Source organism: Brassica napus, chromosome C2 (assembly GCF_020379485.1).
Source record: "Brassica napus cultivar Da-Ae chromosome C2, Da-Ae, whole genome shotgun sequence".
Lineage (NCBI taxonomy): Eukaryota > Viridiplantae > Streptophyta > Magnoliopsida > Brassicales > Brassicaceae > Brassica > Brassica napus.
The window spans coordinates 15,645,984-15,667,963 of NC_063445.1; the positions used below are offsets into that span (position 1 = coordinate 15,645,984).

General features: G+C 33.9%; 2 protein-coding genes, 1 long non-coding RNA gene and 1 pseudogene across 6 annotated transcripts; 1 reads left to right on the forward strand and 3 right to left on the reverse strand.

The window, feature by feature from the left end:
* Positions 1-2,348: 2,348 nt before the first annotated feature.
* On the reverse strand, positions 2,349-5,437 carry LOC106381035 (LEAF RUST 10 DISEASE-RESISTANCE LOCUS RECEPTOR-LIKE PROTEIN KINASE-like 2.7). 2 transcript variants are annotated; one of them, XM_048748183.1, is made up of 5 exons: positions 4,975-5,436; positions 4,084-4,782; positions 3,853-3,876; positions 3,706-3,729; positions 2,349-3,611 (listed from the first exon to the last, which is right to left on the reverse strand). In XM_048748183.1, the coding sequence occupies exons 1-5, from the start codon at positions 5,183-5,185 to the stop codon at positions 2,479-2,481; spliced, it is 2,091 nt and encodes a 696-aa protein (XP_048604140.1). In that variant the 5' UTR covers positions 5,186-5,436; the 3' UTR covers positions 2,349-2,478. The 2 variants fall into 2 exon arrangements, with proteins under 2 accessions (XP_048604140.1, XP_048604141.1); XM_048748184.1 differs by lacking the exons at positions 3,706-3,729; positions 3,853-3,876 and having other exon boundaries at positions 4,975-5,437.
* Positions 5,438-5,851: 414 nt separating this feature from the next.
* On the reverse strand, positions 5,852-14,337 carry LOC106381029 (glycerophosphodiester phosphodiesterase GDPDL1). Of its 3 annotated transcripts, none has more exons than XM_048748185.1 (9): positions 14,131-14,337; positions 13,696-13,989; positions 12,993-13,610; positions 12,872-12,910; positions 12,459-12,798; positions 12,186-12,333; positions 10,564-10,621; positions 8,633-9,101; positions 7,884-8,552 (listed from the first exon to the last, which is right to left on the reverse strand). In XM_048748185.1, exons 5-9 carry the CDS (start codon positions 12,757-12,759, stop codon positions 8,218-8,220), a joined length of 1,311 nt encoding a protein of 436 aa, XP_048604142.1. In that variant the 5' UTR covers positions 12,760-12,798; positions 12,872-12,910; positions 12,993-13,610; positions 13,696-13,989; positions 14,131-14,337; the 3' UTR covers positions 7,884-8,217. The 3 variants fall into 3 exon arrangements, with proteins under 3 accessions (XP_022551748.1, XP_048604142.1, XP_022551749.2); XM_022696028.2 differs by having other exon boundaries at positions 12,459-12,743; positions 14,131-14,336; XM_022696027.2 differs by lacking the exons at positions 10,564-10,621; positions 12,186-12,333; positions 12,459-12,798; ... (2 more) ...; positions 13,696-13,989; positions 14,131-14,337 and adding exons at positions 5,852-7,060; positions 7,152-7,178; positions 7,551-7,577 and having other exon boundaries at positions 7,672-8,552; positions 8,633-8,873.
* A 193-nt stretch (positions 14,338-14,530) lies between these two features.
* Positions 14,531-18,491, forward strand: LOC125581934. Its single transcript, XR_007319723.1, has 2 exons — positions 14,531-17,883; positions 18,058-18,491. It is a non-coding gene; the product is annotated as an uncharacterized LOC125581934 (long non-coding RNA).
* A 946-nt stretch (positions 18,492-19,437) lies between these two features.
* On the reverse strand, positions 19,438-21,980 carry LOC106381036 (annotated as a pseudogene).

The window sequence follows — 21,980 nt, forward strand, 5'->3', positions numbered from 1 at the left end:
TCAATAAACGTGATCTAGCTTAATAAGGATGACACTGGTGCTTGCCTTATGTTGAGATCGAGATATAGAGACAAATGGATTATGAGAATAGATGATTCTAGTACAAGTGGGAGATTGTTGGAAATGTCCTAAAATCATTTGTACTTACTCTTAATAACGTTGTAACGTCGAGGTTCCACAATCGTATAATATTAGGTGGTTATAATGTTTTGCTAGAAACCGCTTATAATCTATGAATTGAGAATTCATTACTAATATTATATGATCCTACAGGATCACACACCTAAGCAAACTGAATCATTTACGTATTAGGTTTTATACTAATTATTATATATGATATAATATATGTATATATATATATATTCACATACGTGATGTGAGTTTATAAAAGAGGTTAAAATTACTTTGAATTATATAATGATGGTCATTATTATTGGACAAAGTTAATAATGGGCTAACAAAACCTAATTGCATTAGGTTACGTGCTTCACATATGTATATATACGAAAGTATGTTATGATATGTGGGTGGTTTTTTTTTACTTCTGGCCGAAACCTATTCATAAAGGCGAAGTGTTCGTCAAGTTTTGAGATTTGATCTCAACGGTACTAGCATCCCGTCTTGATCCAGTTTGTGTGCGTGTGGATACCAGTAGAGACACGATGTTTGGAGTGCTAGAAATCTCGATTTGGTTTATTCATCATTCCGCTGCGAATAACCAGGTATATTTGAAACCTTAAAATCTAGATTTATTTAGTATTGACATGAGATTCTAGGTATATAAATTCATAGGTTGATTTATAAATAGTTATAATTCCAACACAAACTTCTGCTTTGGTGGAGAGATTGAGGTTGCTATGGTTAAGCAGTCTCACCGGTTTGCGGTAGAACGCTGTTCCAGTGACGTTTAAGTTTCTATCAGTGAGTCTCAGTAGTCCATCTGGTGTGATGATCGCTGCTCCTTCTGTTTGAATCTCCGATTTGTTTTTACTAAAACCTTCGAAAGTGAAATCTGTTGTTGGTGGTGTCTTCGTACTCTGAGCTTGAAGAGAGAAGCTCAAAAGCTGGATGAGTAAGAACAAAAATGAGACCATAAATCTAGACATAGGAAATCAAGAACAGAGAGAACGGGTTAGAAGGAAGAAGATAATTGGATATTACAGGGGACTAGGGGAGTTTGGTTTATCCTTGGTGATTCGATGATCAAGCAAGTCATAAGAGCGAGAAGGAATTTTCAAAGTTCTGAACAAGAAAAGTCTTTTCTTTCTTTTCAACGGTTTGTTCACAATCACACACCCACACACACATATCAACGAATTTATTACATTCCAATCCGACAAGACGCTTTCAACACACGTGAAGCAGCTTCTCTTGTATACTAAAATGAGAATTCGGCCAAAAAAAACCTCAACTTTGCACGAATTGCCAAAAAAAACATAAACTTTTGTACTCACCAAAAAACACCAAATTTTCATTTACTTTAGAATTAATTAACAGAAATATTTGACGTCGTTTATTGTTGGCATTAAGTGAAACGACGTCGTTTTACATGATTTGAAATTAAAAATATGTTGACCCCTGGATTCGAACCAAGGTTGGTTTGTCAAATGGCAAGGTATTTTACAACTGGGCTACTGGCACTTTCAATGTACTTACTAACATGTTTATTTTTATTTGATACATATTAAATATAAAAAATTCTCTAAAAACTTAATAAGATCTTTAAAATTCCAAAAAAATTAAAAAATAAAGAAGATTTTTATAAAATTAATTAGAAATTAAAATTAAAAATAAAATTTTATAAAAAATTTATTTATTTTAAATCATATTTTATAAATTTATTTATTTTAAATCATATTTTATAATTTTTATAAAAAAAAATTTTATTTTAAAATTTCTTATTAAAAATTTCTTATTAAAAATTTCTTTATTTTTATAAAAAATTTCTTTATTTTAAAATTTTATTTTTAATTTTAATTTCTAAATTAATTTTATAAAAATATTATTTATTTTTTTATTTTTTTTGGAATTTTAAAGATCTTATTAAGTTTTTAGAGAATTTTTTTATATTTAATATGTTCCAAATAAAAGTAAACATGTTAGCAAGTACATTGAAAGTGCCAGTAGCCCAGTGGTAAAATACCTTGTCATTTGATCAACCAACCTGGGTTCGAATCCAGGGTTCGTTTCACTTAACGCAAACAATAAACGACGTCAAATATTTCTATTAAATTTGTTGACGGCGTGCTAAATTGGCAAGTCAGCGAAAACATTGTTAATTAATTCTAAAGTCAATGAAAGTTTGGTGTTTTTTTGGTCAGCCCAAAAATTTATGTTTCTTTTGGTAATTCGTGCAAAGTTGAGGTTTTTTTTTGCCGAATTGTCATACTAAAATACATTGTTCTCTATTTGTTATGCAAATAACATAAATAACTTTTTATTACATAAATGACTTTCACGGCAAGAAGATTCCAGTTTTCATTTTGTAGAGCATGCCAATACTTCAGAAGCGCTTGAACCCTCCCCAGAATCCCAAAAAGATTGAGAAAGCCGTGCTGCTGGAATTTGTTGCAAGACAGGCATAGGAGGCACTTCAAGAGCTTCAAGGCTTCCTTCCATCATCTCTACTACTATGTTCATCGGAGGGCGGTTTGATGGGGAAGACTGTATACACCACAAACCCACAATTTTCATCTTCTTTGCTATCTCCTCTTCTTCGCTTCTGATTCCATACTCGGTAGGACTTCCATTGTCTCCTTGCTCGAGATTCTGGTATATCCATTCGGGAAAATACATTGAGCTTGCATTCGATGCAGAGACTTGATCAACTATTTCTTTCTTCCTTGCGCCTATCATTTCGAGTAGTAGCATCCCATAGCTATACACATCTGACTTGTGAGACACACTCCCATACACTGGGGAGAACATCTCTGGCGCAATGTACCCTATTGTCCCTCTCATATCTAGCAGCGATATTATGCTCTCTTTTTTCTCACAGAGTTTAGCAAGTCCAAAATCAGAAACTTTGGGGAGAAGATTTTCATCTAACAGCACGTTCTGAGGTTTAATGTCGAAATGCACGATCCTTGTTTTGCAGCCAAAGTGCAAATACTCTAACCCCCGAGCAACTCCTAGTGCAATATCATACAGTGCCGTGAAGTCCAAATTCATTATGGTGGTGTCTGAGATGAACTTATCAAGCGAGCCGTTCTCTAGAAATTCATATATGATTGCTCTTTTTGAACCTTCGGAGCAGAATCCAAGTAAGGAAACAATGTTGACATGAGATGTTTGGCTCATGCTGGCAACTTCATTGATGAAGTCTTCGCCATTATTGTCCTTTGAATCTTTCAAGACCTTCACCGCAACCATACGGCCGTCACAAAGGGTTCCTCTATAAACAACTCCAAATCCTCCTCTCCCAACCACTTCTGCAAATGACTTTGTAATTTTCTTCACTTGCGCATAAGTATAGTGTTTGAGTGGAATAAGAGCCTTTAACTTCTTTTGTCTCCTATCATCTGATGTTTTTCTCTTGCGAAAAATTTGGACCCCGAAACAGGGGCATAATAATACCACCAGCGCAATAATACCTGTTAGTGAACACAAACCTAAAATAACATAGAAAACGTTTGGTTAGTAACTTTTTCATAATGTAGGAAGATCAAAAACAGTTATAAATATCTATCTGGGAAGCGAACTAACCTACGAGAATAATGATCACAATAACTGCAGAACCATAAAATAAAATTTGTCAGCATAGAACAAGACTTTTGAAATGAAAAGAGCAATTGGAGAAAAACAATGGTTTAGAGGGAGGATAAAAAAAGTCATTCGATGAAAGTTATGCACCTATGCCCTCTATAAGATCAGCTCCTGCATAAATTAAATGGCATGCAAAAGAAAGTCAGTTTGAGCTGGAGATAGAGCTCTGAACACAAACGAAAAAACAAAAACTTGAAACTAAAGGAAGGTTTGCAAATGATCTGATCAAAAGGTGGGTGGGCGATTGTGGAAGAGAAAAAGAGGTGGTTCTTGGTGAAGGACATTAGGAAACAAGACCATGGATGAAAGAAAACTTACGGTTGTGTGTCGGGCATGAACTATTATGCGGCCCATCTTTGCAATAACAGACGAAAGCGCTTGAGGTCTGATTATATCCGCAAGCACCCTCAGAGACCATGCACCTCTCACAATCCGAGTTAACATAGAGATCGAAACCTTGTTCAATAGCCTTCTTTAGATTATATGTATTCGGACTCCTCTGCAGCGTCTCCAATGCAGATCCAGATGCAGGAATACTGACATTTCTTTTACACATTTCCCTGAAATTGTTTAAAAGACCTCTAATCTCTTCAAGTAAAGGCGACGTGAGGTTTTTTGTCACATAGTAATTTCTTCTGTTATTCCCAGAAACAAGCTCTCCAACATAAAAACTATGGGGGATAAGTGGTGAGAAGTTTGGGCAGTCATAATAAATTGTTACAAGCTCGGTGTTATAGGGGAAGGAAACAACGTTTTCATTGAACTGTGCATTCAGTGGGTTTCTGGGATAAAGATTATCAATATAATCTGTTCTTATGAGTGTCGTCTCATAATACCCACTATCTATGATTCTGAACTTCACAGTGGAAATGTTGAGCTCTGCAAAATCTCCGCTACAGTTGAGCTCGAACTCTGGGTGGCCACATGCTTTTCTACCAGGTTTCCAGAAAGGATAACTGAGACGTACCTGATCGCAACAGCTAAACGTCTTACTGCAGAGTCTGTAAAGCTCACCAGCTGATAAAAAATAAGATGGGTTCAAAAACAGCATCAATATGGATTTTATTTACGCCAAAAATTTGGTTATGAGACTGAGATTGGTTGATTATTAGTTCCTTATGTTATCCTTTTTTTTTGTTTTTCTTCGTGGTCAGGAAAATGATTACGGATTAGGTAAGCATTTGCCTGAGAAAATTGATGCTAACTTACCACTTGATACACCAGGAAGATGGCTGAAAGAGGAGAAGATGGCAAATAATATCAAACAAAAACTAAAGGGATAGTTCATTCTTGAAAAGTGTGTATTCTGTCTTTGGTTACTGTTAAGGAGGAGTGGATCAAGTGGTTTAATGCGAGAGAGACCAAATATGAAAGGGAAGAGCTTTTCTATTCGCATGGCTTTCTTAATTAGACTTTTCATTTGGTGTTAATCATTTTTCCGTTGGACACTGTTAATATGACTAAGACATTGCTGAAGTAGAACAACAACAAAAGAGTGGTACTGGTTATTCTAAAACTCATTTTCTAGGCAAATCATGAAATAACTTTAATGGGAGTAAGAGGGACTTGTCCACACAACTATACCACACTATCTCTATCTCCTAAAATTGTTTACTTTTACGACCAAAGACTTTTCAGTTAGGAGACTGGAAACCTTATTGATTCAATAATCTTAAAAACAACATCTTCTGTCTTCCAAGGTACACACACACACATAAGTCCACATCTCCATAGTAAGCTGAAATTTAGTCACTTTTGGTTGTGACGTTGAAAACCACATCTTCTGTCTTTCAGCTGTGTCTATTCTCTCTTTAAATAAGATCAAAGAAAAATTAATTACTAATTGTTAGTTTTATGAACTTTTGACTATCGTTACAATGCTAAAGGTGGACACAGAACTAGGGGAATGTGTGAACCTAGGCCGTGCTTGTTTGGAGGTTAGTTGGTATCAATTTAATTTTTAGTTAAACCTATAAAACATAAGTTTATTACCGTCTTCTTATTGCGATTTTAAATGATAAATAGTTGGATTAATCACATGATTGATCTGAACTTGAGCAATTTAAGATAACAACACTCAACAAACTAATTTAACATATGTTTTCATTTTTTTTCTAAATGTAGACATTATATGACATTTCTTGGATACATGTATTGCTGCTTCTGCGCTTTGATAAATTTGAAAGAGGCTACTGATATCAACATTCTGCTTAAACCAAACTACCTTAAAGCGTTAGAGATTCCTGAAGAGGTGCCGTGGGAATTTGCTGCAAGACAGGCCTTGGAGGCACTTCAAGAGCTTCAAGACTTCCTTCCATCATCTCTACGACTCTGTTCATTGGTGGGCGATCTAATGGGGAAGGCTGAATACACCACAAACCCACCAATGCCATCTTCTTTGCTAGCTCCTCTTCCTCATTGTTGATTCCGTTCTCGGTAAGCCTTCTAGGCTTTCCTAATTCAAGATCCCTATATACCCATTCAGGAAAGTATATTGAACTTGTGTTAGAAGCAGAGTCTTGATGAGCGCTTTCTTTGTTCCTTGCACCAATCATCTCAAGAACTAACATTCCATAGCTATAAACATCTGACTTGTAAGACAGGCTCCCATAAACTCTTGAAATCATTTCTGGTGCAATGTACCCTACTGCACCTCTTGTGTCCAGCAATGACAAGACACTCTCTTTCTTCTCACAGAGCTTAGCAAGCCCAAAGTCCGAAACTTTGGGGCAAAAGTTTTCATCTAAGAGTACATTTTGTGGTTTGATGTCGAAATGTACAATCCTTGTTTTGCAGCCATGATGCAAGTACTCCAGACCACGGGCAACTCCTAGCGCAATTTCATACAATGTCGCCCAATCCAAATTCACCAAGGACTTGTCTGAGATGAATTTATCAAGAGACCCATTTCCCAAAAACTCATATATAATTGCTCTTTTGGAACCTTCAGAGCAGAAACCAAGCAAGGTGACAATGTTGAGATGAGAAGTTTGGCTCATGCTTGCAACTTCATTGGTGAAATCTTCACCATTACCCTTTGAATCTTTCAAGAGTTTCACCGCAACCATACGGCCATCAGAAAGAGTTCCTCGATAAACAATTCCAAATCCGCCTCTCCCGACCACTTCCGCAAATGACTTTGTAATTCTTTTCACCTTTGCATAAGTGTAGTGTTTGAGTGGAATGAGGGACTTCAGATTCTGTTGTCTCAGACGTAATTCTTTCATCCGGAGATAATGACGAAAGAATAGTAATAAGATCACGAACAGAACAACGCCTGCTATCGAACCCGCAACTAGAAAAACAGAGAAAACTTGGTTTAAATAACTTCATTTTTACTATATGAATCGGATATAGTTCAAAATATATGCTCCCAGTGAACTAACCTTTGAGAATTACATTGACCCAAGATCCTGTTCAACCGTCCAGCAATTAAAATTTAGTCAGAATGCAACTAAACTTGATCTCGAAATAGAAGTAGGAAAAACAAAGTTCAAATTTGTTGCATCTGTGTGTCTTAAATCTCTGTGCACCAGTAAAATCTCAGCACTCGTGGGGTGGGTCGGACGAAGAATGTATTTCTAAATTTCTAGATAAGTATGTATTCATAAAGAAAAAAGGAAATCGTGCTATAAATATGGGTCTAAAGGTTTGTAAGATTAATAATTCACACGATAATAAAAAACCATAAACGGGTATTTGCCTCAATATGTTTTGTTCTCTACTATCTTCTTGTTTAATTCGTGGCTGTTCACAACAAAAATCTATCTTCCAATCAAACTAACCTTTGTGGATTGCGTTGACCAAAGACCCTGTTCAACCGTTCAACATGTTAGAATGGAACCAAACTTGATGTCGAAGAGAAAGAAAAGTAAAAGAACAAAATCAAACAAGACAATGGTTTACCATAACAGTTATGTCCATGAGTCCCATCGTCACAATAACAGACGAATCCGCGATTATATCCACAAGCACCGTTGGATTCTAAGCACACTAAGCAGTCTTGTTTAATTTCAAGATTGAAACCCTTTTCAAGAGACTTGTTTGGATTATCTGAACACAGACTGGGTAACGTCGATTCACGAACAGGTATACTGACTTCCTTTTTGCAATTTTTCTCCAAGTCTTTAGTGCCATCCCTCATGTAGAGTAAAGCAGACGAGCTGTTTTTCACAAAGCAATAGTTTCTTAGCCCTTCCATATCTTCCTCACATTGAAAATCTGTAACGTAATTGTAAACTAGGCTATTAGAAATATTTGATGGTAAGTCCCGGCAGTCATATAAAATTGTTAGCAGCTTGGTGCCATCAGCGAATTGAAGGGCGCTTTGGTTGAATTGTTCATTTCGTGGATTTGAGGGACAAAGATTGTCGGTATAATCCATTCTGGCGAGAGTTATGAAATGCAAGTCATAGTCTGCCATTAAGATTCTGAACTTCACGGAGGAGACAGTCAGCTCTGCGAATCCACTGCTGCAATTGAGCATAAAGCCGGGGTAGCCGCACTCTTCTCTGTCAGGTATCCAGAAAGGGTACAATAGATCCTTCTGATCGCCACAGCTAAACGGTTGGCTGCATAGTTTGTAACGACCATCATTTGTGAAAATAAGGTTTGGAGGTAGTGGTGGCCCAGCGACATAATCATCTTTGAAAACTGGCTTGGAGCTGGGCTTGGAGCTGTGCTTGGAGCTGGGGCTGGAGATAAAGGATTCACCATTTGTAGGAGACCGCGCGGTATAACAGGGGCCATGTACGGTAGAGTTTCTTTTGTTCCCAGACATCGATTCCCTGCAGAAACAAAGTTAGGTGTTGATGTTAAAAACTCTGTGTTGTGAAACCTTTGGTAGTTCAAATTTGAGGACACTTACTTTTGTATTTTGAAGCGGTAAAAGGAAACTCTGTGATGGTTCCATTGATACCGGCTCCAGTGATATATGAGTTTATCTCAACAGTTGCATCAGATACAAACTCATTCTGTAACAGTTCCACATAGATTAGGAGCTTAGACTTCTGCAGCCTCTCCACTACATTGGTTTTCCCAGTCACAAATGAATCATCAGATAAGGGAAGGACTGAAGGTTTTATGATGACAACAGCGTCAGCGAATTTCTTTATGTCTTCGATAGCAGAGTCACTAATATCATCAATTGGTTTTTCAACTTTGTAGACAGTCTCATACTTGCTCTGCTTTTTGATGTCAACTAAAACCGAGCTGTTCGTCGACTGTATCATGACTCTTTTCGTGGTCGTTCCATTGCTGTAACCAGCTTCCGTGAGTGTATCAAGAACCGCTTTAGCAAGGTCGAGACCTTTCTTCTCTCTAAGGTACACTGCATTCTGAAGGACACAAAAAGAAATAATGGCTTGCCATTAGAAGACGTCACAGTCTGATTGTTAAAATCTTAAGAGTAACTGAATAGGCGTGAGCATTTTACCCGAAACCGAAAACCTAACCCGAAACCGACCTGAAAAAAACAGGTTCGGATCGGATCTGGATAAAGGCAAATTAACATGTTGGATATTGTTCAGGACATGCAGGTACAAGTTCGAGTTCTCTCCGAGACCCGATTGGATACCCGAAATTTCAAAATATTATTGTATATATTTGGTATATTAGGTGTATCGGTTTATTTTTGGTACTAGGTGTTTTCCTACACCATATGCAGTAATAACCTTTTAAATTTAAATTATATTTAAAAATAAAATTTATTAATATTATAGATTTTATTTTTTGACGAATATTTTAATATAATTTTGATTTAATTAAACATAAAATTAAGATTAAACAACTTTTTAAACTATATTTAAGAACATATATGTATATATTTAAAATTATAATGTTAGATAGATTTTTTATCTATTTATTTTGGTTAAGTATATTAAATCAACTTGCAAAATGTTAAAAAAAATTGATATAAATTATATAATTATCAAAAATTAAAATAAACAGTATTTATAAATTTGTAGATATAAAAAAGAAACATATGATTAAAAATTTATAATTTTAAAAACAACTAAATTTCGACCCGCACAACCGTGCGGATGTTTATTTTCACTTTATAAACATATACATCTGTTTTTACATTATTATTGGTATATAGTTTTTATTAATTAATCATATATTTAAATTTTATATTTTTTTGATACAATAATTTTATAGTGTGCATGTTTGTCTATTCAATTAATTGTTTCAAACTATTACATGTAATTGTGACTTATATATTTATCTTATTAGATTTGCTCACTAATATATGCAAAGTTCAACAAATTTGAAAATTATTTGTATTTATATTTTTTGAAATAAAATATTACCTGTAATTTTTAATTAAAATAATAAGTAATATAAATAAATATTTTATTATTTAGTAATTTTATTTGTATTTATGAACATATTAAAATATTCATCTACACTAATATTTGAACATTATTACTACTGAATATTAAACGAAAAACACTGATATATGTTTTTAATATGTTAAATTGAAAAATGTTCATGAAATAATATACATACAAATTCATGGTGAGATGAAACTATTTTCTAGTAACTACTGGTGGACTCCATCAATTTAAGTTTCGTGAAATTTTTAAATCTACGACCAATGTAGTTGCGGGCAAATAATATACCCGTAATTTGAGTAGTAACTTTTGAATTAAATTATTTAATATTGGAATAGATTTTTCCTTGATATTATGCTGATTGTTTTCCAATAATGTTACAATAACAGAATTATAGGATTATACCATTTATATATGAGTTTTGTAACAAACAAAAAATATTGTTGCTGTTAAATGAATATACCCGTATTTGATGTTTTATTATTTTGAATACAGCCAACTTCATCTTCTCCGAATGATGTCTGTGTTTCAGTATATAAAAAAATAAAGATCATATAATACAAAGAGAACAATAACTCAAATAATGCCAACACAAGTGCAACAATAAATTCAAAGAGCATCGTAACTCAAATATCACTCGAGCATGTTTACTAAAAATAAAATGCTGTTAGTAACATAGTTTGTTTGGTCAAGCATTGTCATAGAAGTTATGGCCATGAGATACGTTTATATGTATATGGTTAAATATAGTACACGATTAAGTATTTAGTGAAAACGACAGAGACACATGAAATAAGACTTATGAACTAATGTATACCTTTAGTATCAGAAAATGTATGGTCATTTATAATAAATCTGGTCTATGAGACACATGTCATTGATTTTTTGTATAGTAAAGCGAAATCATCACGATTAAAAAAAGACGAGTTGGTAATGTGAGATTTTAGGTGACATTAATTTGAAGATAAATGATAAAACAATTAATATGATAAATGTAAGATGAATTTCTAGTAATGGGTCTAATAGGTCCATTTTTTTTAAATCACACATGAATCAAAGTTGTGACTTCTGTTTTAATATATAAGATTGTAGAAATTTTTGAAAATGTTAGTAATAAAAAATTTATAATTATAAAAATTAAATTAAATAATATTTCAAAATTTATAATATCATATTTGAATATATTTATTTTAACCATGATGTATGAATTATTACCTTATTTTAAAAAGTTTACCAAAAATATAAATAAATATTAAATATAATGTATGAGTTAAAACTATATTCTAAAAAATTCACAAAAATATAAATTAATATTAAAATAATTGTCTATGTCATATTTAGTCATAAGCCTTGTCATAAATATTACTCCCTCCGTATACAAATATATGATGTTTTAATTTTCTTCTTTGTATACAAATGTATGATGTTTTACATTTAATTAATGCAATTTGCTTTTAAAATAAAATATAAATCAAAATATAAAAATGTAAGTGGTTGAATTTTATTGGGAATCAAACAAAACTTTAAACTAACTAAAAGTAAAACCAAAAAATAATAGATAAAAATAAATATTTAATTTCTCTTAATATGTGTGAACAACCTTAAACATCATACATTTGTATCCAGAGGGAGTAGTAGTCATGTCACGTTTTTTTTCTGAATGTGATTATGGAGAGGATATGTGGCAAATCACTTCTCAAATAATGTTTGAGGGATTACATATATTTTTAAAAAAATTGGGTTTTTGGTATTCGATTAGTTCAAGCAAAATTTCAGATTTTTTGAAATATAGTTTGGGTAATTTGGATAAAATTTTGGATATTTTTTGGTAAACTTTTGAATATGTTTTGGGTATTTACATTTTTTGGGTTTTTGGGTCCAGTTCAGATACTTCGGATTTAGTTCGGGTCCAAAATACCCAAACCAATGTGAACCTGGAATATGCCCCAAAATTATAGGTTTTTTAACAGGTTTCAAAATCATCACCCGAACCGACCTGGACCTAACATGAACCGATTCGGAACCGAACCAGAAAAACTAAAAATACCTATTGGGTCCAAATTTGCTATACCGAAGGATCCTGACCTGACAAGAATGCTACAACTCGCCTCTACACTGATCAAAATACCAGAGAGAGTAGTGGAGTTCTTTGCCAAGTTCAGAAATTCAAAGAGTGACATAATCCTCCCAGAATCTCTCTCATTCGGATTCCTGTAAGGGTTTGAAATCGCAGCTGCACAAAAAATGGGGGAATAGTTATCGTAATGTAAATCTCTCAAGTAGTCCGTAGTTTTACCATATCATATTACGTTAGGGTAATGTAAAATTGATAAGGAAATAGATATTTGAGAAACTTACGAGTCAAGTTGTAGATCTCAGGCCATGTGAGACTAAAAGTGTATATTCCAGCATGTGAGCTAATCTCAGGAATAATTGTTGAACGGTTTCTAAGAGGAGTCTGGGCGGCCATTGTGCTTTTCTCGAGATCAATGGAATTTGAGCAAAAGGGTTTTCCTTCCCTGGACATTTGGACCGAGCAGTCGATAACATCAGCTCCATCTTTGATTGCCTTATCATATGCCAGATTTGTACATCCAGGATAGTCCCCACCCGCTCCATGTTTTGATATAACAAGAAAATCCACTGAGACACGAACCATTTGGTAGATGATAAAGTCAACTATAGGATTCTTTTTCAACTATAAAGAAAATAATTATGCAGATAAGTACTCTCTTTTTTTTGTCAATTATGCAAATATTTACTCTTACTACCTTGTTTTGTAGCGTTTCTGCCAATGTGGGAGAAGCAGTCTGAGGAAAATATGAAAAAAAATAATTGCATAAAACACAAGCTTAGTGTCCAGAAAAAAACTCTCGAAGAAAATATGCTTACCAATTGATGCAGATGCAGTTATGGGAAAATCAGAGAGCACACCATCGACAGAGAAATCACCATTGTCCATAAAAGATAGATACTCAGACACTGGATCGAAACTGTAGTTATATGCAATATTAGCATCATTGGAAAAACCTGACACATATACTTGTAATCCAGCTTTATGAGCATCGTGAACTAAGGATGTAGGAGGAAGCAAGTACTGCTTGTCATCGAGTGGAAATATGTACGATTTCGGAACAAGAATTCCTGAAGCAAAAGTCTTGACATAAGTTAGGTTACTCAAGATAGAACCATATGTTCGCTTTGTTGTCGGCTCAAAATCTTCTTTTCCAAGAATTTAGAACACAAAACTTGGTCCGTTACGCCCGAAATGGCCGGTAATTTTCTGAAAGAAATTCAGTTCAGGGGAAGAGATGTAGTCAATGGAAACAGTTCTTGAAGCTGATACCAGAAAGCTGCTCATGCTCAGATTATGTTGAGCATAGAATGCATCGTGCTGAACATTTAACCAAATACTTTCTGGTTTTATCTGCGCTGTTACATCTTGGACCGTTAAAATCGAGAATCCATTTCCATGAATTTTTCCTGTCTGTGATAATATTCCTTGGATCACTGCAAACATGTAAAAGAAAAAAAAAGAGAGCCATTTGTGAGAAGCAACATGCAATTTTTTTCAGACAGTAACTGAAACACTTACAAGAAACATTCTTGAGATCTCTCAAGGAGAAATCAATGGTGAACCAACCGTTAGTAGGGACTCCGTTAACCAGATAAGATTTTCGGCGTTTTGGGTAGACACTTTCAATAGTTGAGTGATTGTTCAGCTTTAAATCAGGGTAGCACATGCCAAAGTCATCTTTGGTTAGCTGAACATCACACCATAGAACAGCACCGGGTACACTTGTCTGCATTGCGAGCTTATAAGCATCAAGAATCGAGTCTGGAAACAATCCAGAAAACCCACCACTAGCAATTACAAGAGGAGCATCACCTGGTAAAAAAACAAAAAGTTATTTAAATAAAAGAGATTATCCCAACTTATACTACACATCTATATAAAGAAAGAAAGTCCTTCTATTTCTCGGAAAATCATCCATTAAGGAAATAAACAGAAAAGTGAGTGCACTCTTACCACTGAGTGTCTGCCATGGACTTCTAGATCTTTTAGCATTTGTTTGAGCAGCAAACAGCTGAATCAGAACAAGACCATAGAGTAAAATTGTCGAAGCTTGCATTGTCGGATTACTTGCCGGAAGTTAACTTCACAAGCTTCTCTCTTCTCGGGAATTTACACCATATAGATAGGAAAACAACAATAGTAGACTTTTATGCATAAGCTTTTCTTTAATAAATGGTTTTATTAGTTGACTCTTGAAGTCGTCTTCATTTTTTTAAATAATATTCTATGAAATCTTCAGTGGGCCATGAGAGAGACTTGTTGGCAAACCTAATCCACACTATTGTAAAATATAGAATACAAAACAACTCATATTAAGCCAGAACGAGTGACTAGTAAAACTAAGGCCAGTGCAAGTGATTATTTAAGTGGAAACTGGGCTGGATAACCTTCAGACAAATTATAATTTACTCAATATCTAAAAGCTCTCATTTATTTATATACCCTGTACATAATATACATTATTACCATATTATCTCCATATTCAACTAGTAAAATCTACTACAAAAAAAAATTAAATAAATAATTAATTAATGTAACAAGTAAAATATGTGGTCACGTTGTATTCACTCTCACCTCTCAAGATAATTAGATAGCTTTCATGAAAATGAAGATGAAGATGAACGTGGTCTTTTATTATGCACACATCTTCTTGAACTGAATTTCTTCTCATGAGAAGAACAAAGAACAACGATGAATGCGTATATGGTGAGCAAACATAACAACTCTTTCATTTCTTTTTCTTTTTCTCTTTCTCTTAAATCATTGATTCTCACATCATGCTTTTGTTTTCATACTTTGTTTTCGTTTCTCTTTTTGTTTTAGTGATCCAATGATGAAGAATAACGACGGCGGACCGGTAAAAGCGTCGCCGTGTCGGAAAAAAGGAGAAGAGATGAAGATGATCTATATATGGCAGTGAAGAATAACGACGGTGAACGAGGTGAAGGTGTATCATCATGTTTGACAAAAGAAGAATTGAAGAAGATGAACTTATCGTCTATACTATATTCGGGAAAGGAATAGTATAGTATATATTCTTTAGTGTAGTTATTTATGTAAAGTTACTATATTCTTTGGGATATATATCTAAACAATCCCTTAAAAATGTAATCATCTTCATATTTACAAATTTGATAGTTTTCTTCTATGTCATTTTGTGTAATTGATTGTAATATGAAATTCATACTATATTGGTTTAAGTGTAATGATTAAAACCAATTTTGGATAGATGACAAATAAACTTTATATTAGTGTACTATACTACATTTCTCAACTATAAATAATATTTATATAGTATAAATTAATATTACATAATATTATGTATTATTTTAGATTTTGATATTTGGATTTAGAGTTTATATTTGAGTTTAGGGTTTAGTAATTAGTGATTAGGGTTAAGTATTTAGAGTAATAGGAGTGAGTTTGAGGCCAGTATTAGATTTTGAAATTTGGGTTTAGAGTTTAGGGTTTATGGTTTATATTTGGGTTTAGGGTTTAGTGATTAGGATTTAGGGTTTAGTATTTAGAAGGGCAGAGTTGGTATTTGGGTTTAGTGAACATGTATCGTTTCATTTTACAATTAATAAAGAGTGTTCTATTTTGTTCACCAATATATACTATACTATTTATTTTATTTCATTCTATTTGGGTTTAGGGGCTATATTTGGGTTTAGGGTTTAGTGATTAGAGTTTAAAGTTTAGTATTTGGAAGGTGCGTGGTTAAGGCTTGGGTTTAGTGATAGCAGTTTAAGATTTAATATTCAAAATGTGCCTTCAAGTGTCCAATATTGAAATTTTTTTTATAGATTGTATTTGGGTTTATAGGTTCTTGCCTAGGGTTTAGATTTACTAAGTAGAGGTTTGAGTATAGTAAACCATATTATATATATACTATTTGGGTTTATCCTTCCTTAATTAGGGTTTAGATTTAATAGTTAATGGTGTGTCTTGTATTGCTGTATTTTTCGGGTGAAGAGAATTTACTATTTGCATTTCATACTTTGAATACACCATTGAATTTTTTTGATTATTTTAAATATTCGTGTACTATACTACTTAGACTATATGAAATAGAAGAAATGTAACATGCTAACCAAGTAAATGTGCCTTCAAGTGTCCAATATTGGAAAATAATTTATAGATTGTATTTGGGTTTATAGGTTCATGCATATGGTTTAAATTTAGTAAGTAGAGGTTTGGGTTTAGTAAATCATATTATATTTTTTGTTACATTCTATCTGGGTTTAGGGTCACTTGGGTTTAGGGTCTATACTTGGGTTTAGGGTTTAGTGATTAGGATTTAGGGTTTAGTGATTAGCATTTAGGGTTTAGTATTTGGAAGGTGGGGATTGAGGTTTGAGTTTAGTGATAACAGTTTAGGGTTTAGTATTAAAAAGTTAGGTATGGGTTTAACATTTAAGAGTTGTGTGTTGAGTTAGAGTCATATATTATTTCTCATATGAAATAAAACCATCCTTTTATTTTTCATTATGCACTAAATTCATTTGAGTTTTTACACGATTAATTCATTTATTTATTTCATGGAACCACATCACTAATCTAATTTAAAATTTTATGCGGTAATAAACATAAATTATGTGGATGTCTTCCATATCTCTCATTCTGAACAGTTAGCTATTAAAGTGTCCACACCTTGAAACATATGACGTTATCTTTTTTTTTTTCACCGGTCACTTATAATTAAATAGGTATAACCGGATAAATTATAGCATAAATGATAGTTTCTTTATTATGTCAACATCAATTCCATCCGCTTAATTTTTATTATGAATTTGGTTATTGGGCAAATAAGTACTTATTTTATAGCCCACTGATAGAATTACGTGTACAGCAAGACACTACAAATTTTGTACTTGTACAATAAATTTGGACAGGAAGCATTAAAATACATGACTTGTCTAATCTAAGGCAATTATAGTTTTGGTAGTCAGACAATATGCCGGGTACATTATGATACCTTCCAGTTTTCGAAAATCTGGTGGGTGAAGAGGCTTCAAGTTTCTCTTTAACTGTAAATAGTTAAATACTTATTGAGTAGAGAGTTTTAACTTAAGTCCTTGACGTTGCTGGTTGAAAATCTAATCAAATTGCTGACTTTTCTAGTCTTTTAGCTTCCCCATGGTGGATAAGTTAAACGGATAAAGACAAACGATTTTGGAGATAGTATGGTATAGGTTTGCCAACAAGTCCTTCTCATATAACCGTGAAGATTTCCCAGAAGAACAGGCTTTTATGTAATATCAACAAAGGTTTGGAAATGGTAACTAAAACGAAGGGCAGAGGTTATTTTATAGCTGCTGATCCGGTAAATGACCAATACAATTCATTTGTTATGGCTTTTCTACTTTCTTATGCATATTAAAGGAAAAGAAAAACACTTAATTAAAAGCAACATTGTACCAATGCTTAGGCAACATTGTTCTATCTGGAGGAGACGACTTCCAGAGTCAACTAAAAAGCCATTTTATTAGAAAATGCTCTTGATTCTCTGTATTTGTACCAATGCTTAGGCAACATTGTTCTATCTGTGGCTTGTGAGAACAAAGAAGTTACCAGTGACTTCCCGGAGTGGTAATCCAACAATGCGAGCTTCGACAGTTCTACTCTGTAGTGTTGTTCTAATTCAGCTGTTTGCGGCTCAAAGTGATGCTTAAAGATCAAGAAGTCCATGGCAGACACTCAATGGTGAGAATTCTCTCACTTACTATCTCTTTGTTAGTTTCGTTACGCATGATTTTCCGAGAAGATAGTAAAAACCTAGAGAAATAAAAACAGATATGTAGTAAAAGAGGTTTGGAGAATCATAGATAAGTCTCCTTTATCAAAATAACTTGTCACTGCTGTTCTGTTTCTTACCAGGTGATGCTCCTCTAGTGATTGCTCGTGGTGGGTTTTCTGGATTGTTTCCAGATTCAAGTATTGATGCTTACAGCTTCGCAATGCCAGACAAGTGTAGCCGGTGCTGTTCTATGGTGTGATGTTCAGCTAACCAAAGATGGACGTGGGGTTTGCTTCCCTGATTTAAAATTGAACAATGCTTCAAATATTGGAGATCTTTTCCCAAATCGCCAAAAAATCTTACCCGGTTAATGGAGTCACTACTCAGGGTTGGTTCACCCTTGATTTCTCCTTGAGAGATCTCAATAATGTTTCTTGTAAGTATTTATTACTCAACTACCTTTTCTGTAAGAACATAATTTGTACTTTTCAAAAAAAAAAAAATAAATAAATAAAAAAACAAAAAATAATAATAAAAAAATAATAATAATAATTTGTACTTTTCTTGTTACTACTCACGAATCCCCTACAAGCACGCACACCCTCGGTCTTTGGAAAATCCAATAAAATGATCTGTCAAAGAATTTGGCTGAAACGTGCACGTTCAAAATAAACTAATTAAGGGTCTGATTGGTTTTCCCGTTACCATCCGCAAACGCAGTTTTTGCGGTTGGTAGTGGTTGACAGCGTTTCGAAACAATCATACAAACCGCTACAAATAGCTTTAAACCGTTCTGAACCTCTTAAAATCAAAAGCTGGTTTCAGGTACCGTTTGCGGTTGCGGATGAATAAATAAATATAAATTTATTTTCAAAAATATTTTAAAATTTTAAAATTAAAAATTTTAAATGGAAATATTATAAATAAAAATATATATGTATTATATATATTAGTTTAAATTCACAAAAAAATATAATAATTTGTTTTATAAAAACCTTAAACTAACCATTTATTACAATTTTTTAAAAAAAATTACACATATATAAAGATATACACATATATAAAACGAAATAAAATATTATTTTAAAAGTTTCAATACCAATCTTCAAAAAAAAAATTAAAATTATAACTTTCAACTAATTTTAAAAGTTTAATAAATAAACATAATATTTTTATTAATCATATTATATTGATAATTAATATATTTTATTATAAGTGTATGTTTTTATATTTTTATAATGTTATAATATGTTAATATTGATAATTTATTATTAAACCGCTGCAATATCTTATAATCAACAAGCATTAAATTATTATTTATTTGTTCATTTTTCAAAATAAAACTTATTATTTATTCAGGGGTTTAAATAATAATGACTCATACTAAATTCAGGGGTTTAAATTATTATTTATTTGTTCATTTTTTATGATTCTAAGAAAAACCAAAACAGAGCAGACATCTGAAAAAACTTCTTGTATCACTTGCCAACAAACAAGCAGATCAGTATTTTGCTGATATGTGTGAAATACGTTTAATTTCAAGGGATTTCTAAATACAGTCACAAGGAAAGTAAAGATAAAAACTTGAGAAATCCGGGATGGGCAATGAATAATACGTTTAGAAGAAAGACAGAAGGCATATACATATAATTCATGAATATATATGGTTTCAAAGAGGTTTCTTCTTTTATATGAGACATTCATGGATCATACTCTGTATAAACCGAAATGTTCTCTGAGAGGGTAGAAGATTCTTGAGGAGGCGCTACTTGAATTTGCAAACCAGGCCTGGGAGGCACTTTAAGAGCATCCACACTTCCTTCCATCATTTCCACAACTCCGTTCATTGGCGGGCGATCTATTGGGGAAAAGACTGAATACACCACAAACCCACCAATGTCATTTTTCTAACCATCTCCTCTTCTTTGCAGACGATTCCATCCATGTTAAGCCTTCCAGTGTTTCCCTTCTCAATATCCTTATATATCCATTCAGGAAAATATATTGAGCTCGCATCAGATGCAGAGTTTTGAGCAGCTCTTTCTTTGTTTCTTGCTCCTATCATCTCAAGTACCAACATTCCGTAGCTATACACATCTGACTTATGGGAAACTCTACCATACATTCTTGAAAACAATTCAGGTGCAATGTATCCTATCGTTCCTCTTGTGTCTAGTAGTGACAAGATGCTTTCTTTCCTCTCGCATAGCTTAGCAAGACCAAAGTCTGCAACTTTGGGACAAAGATTATCATCTAAGAGTATATTTTGTGGTTTAATGTCGAAATGTATAATCCTTGTTCTGCAACCATGGTGCAAGTACTCCAGACCACGGGCAACGCCTAGAGCGATCCCATAAAGTGTGGGCCAATCCATATCCACCGTGGTCTTGCTTGAGATAAACTTATCAAGAGACCCATTTCCCAAAAATTCATAAATAATTGCTCTCTTGGAACCTTCAGAGCAAAATCCTAGCAGTGTAACAATGTTAACATGAGAAGTTTGGCTAATGGTTGCAACTTCAGTGAGGAAGTCTTCACCATTGCCTTTTGAGTCTTTCAATACCTTCACTGCAACGATACGGCCATCACAAAGAGTTCCTCTATAAACAGTGCCAAATCCGCCCTTCCCAACCACTTCTGCAAATGACTTTGTGATTCGTGTCACTTGTGCATAACTATACTTCTTCAGTGGATTATATGGTTCGATATTTGGTTGTGGAACAGTCCTGAGGTTTTGTTGACCCGGATCATGTGATATTTGTTGGCAATGGAGACACACCGTTATGAATGCCGCCAGAAATATAACACCTGCTGCGCAACCTGTAACAAGAAAATTGTGCTGTAAGAAAATTTTATAAACACATTATGCTTCGTAAGAAAAGCAGGTAAGGCACCTATTGCCACTGCAGTAGACGTCACGACTTCATCATTGCATTGGCACCATGAAAAAGTCAGTTCGAAAATGGAGCAACAATTTCCAATGTTTTTGTGGTAGAACATTGCAAAAAAAAAATAGGACATGAGATCTTACCATGGTCTCCAGAATCTACTACCGATCCAGAGGACAAGCCTGCATCAATGCATTGGCACAAGGAAAATTGTCGGTTCGGAACTGGAGAAACAATTTCCGATATTGTTGTGGAAAAACATTGGAAAAATCGAACAAGAGATCTTACCATCAGCCATCCTTGGTCCAGAACCAGAGGTATGGTTATGATAACAGACAAATCTACTCGAGGTCTGATTATTTCCACAAGCACCCACTGACTCTATACATATAAAACATTCTTGGTACAGACATTTCTATTGCTAAGATGATTACTCAACAAAGATGATGCAAAACAGACTGGGAATTCAGAAACTTACTAGTTTGCGGATGGAGTGGATTGCATTTATTTCCTAATGGCAACGTATGGTTAAATCCACAGCTTCCATGAGTGGATAAACATTGTTGACATGCTGTTCTATCAATCTTCAACTTCACCTCAAACCCTTTGCTTAAAACACTTTCTAAATTGGTCATATTCAACCTTTTCTCTGTTGCAACAAAACTCGTCGGAACGTTCACCGTGAAACCATTACGGCATGTACCGTTATGATTTTCAGACAATGAGATAAGACCTATCTTGGGACATGTATGACTTGAAAGGTAAGGAAGAAAAGGGTCACAATGGTAGAATACAGTGATATTCTTGTAGGTTGGCAAAAGCTCAAAAATTTGGGGAGGCAAGGTTGTGTTGGTGAACACAGAGGAGCAAAAAGAGCCTAGAAAGTCTGGTCTGGTAAGTTTAATAGTGTTAGATGTTTGATTTAGATGGAAAACTGAGTACTCTTGTTCTGAGATGATAATAGAGGTACTGCTGTTTTTATTGCAGAGAAGCTCCAGCAACGGATGGCCGCAATTTCTGTGACGTGTCCCTCCCCAAAATGGGAAACCGGCGGTGATGTTACCACATTCAAACAAAGTCTCACATAATTCAAGTTTACTTGAAGCACAAGGAAGATGGTGGAATATGGAGAAGAGAAAGAAAAGGACCAGAGGATAAATGGAGAAATAGTACAT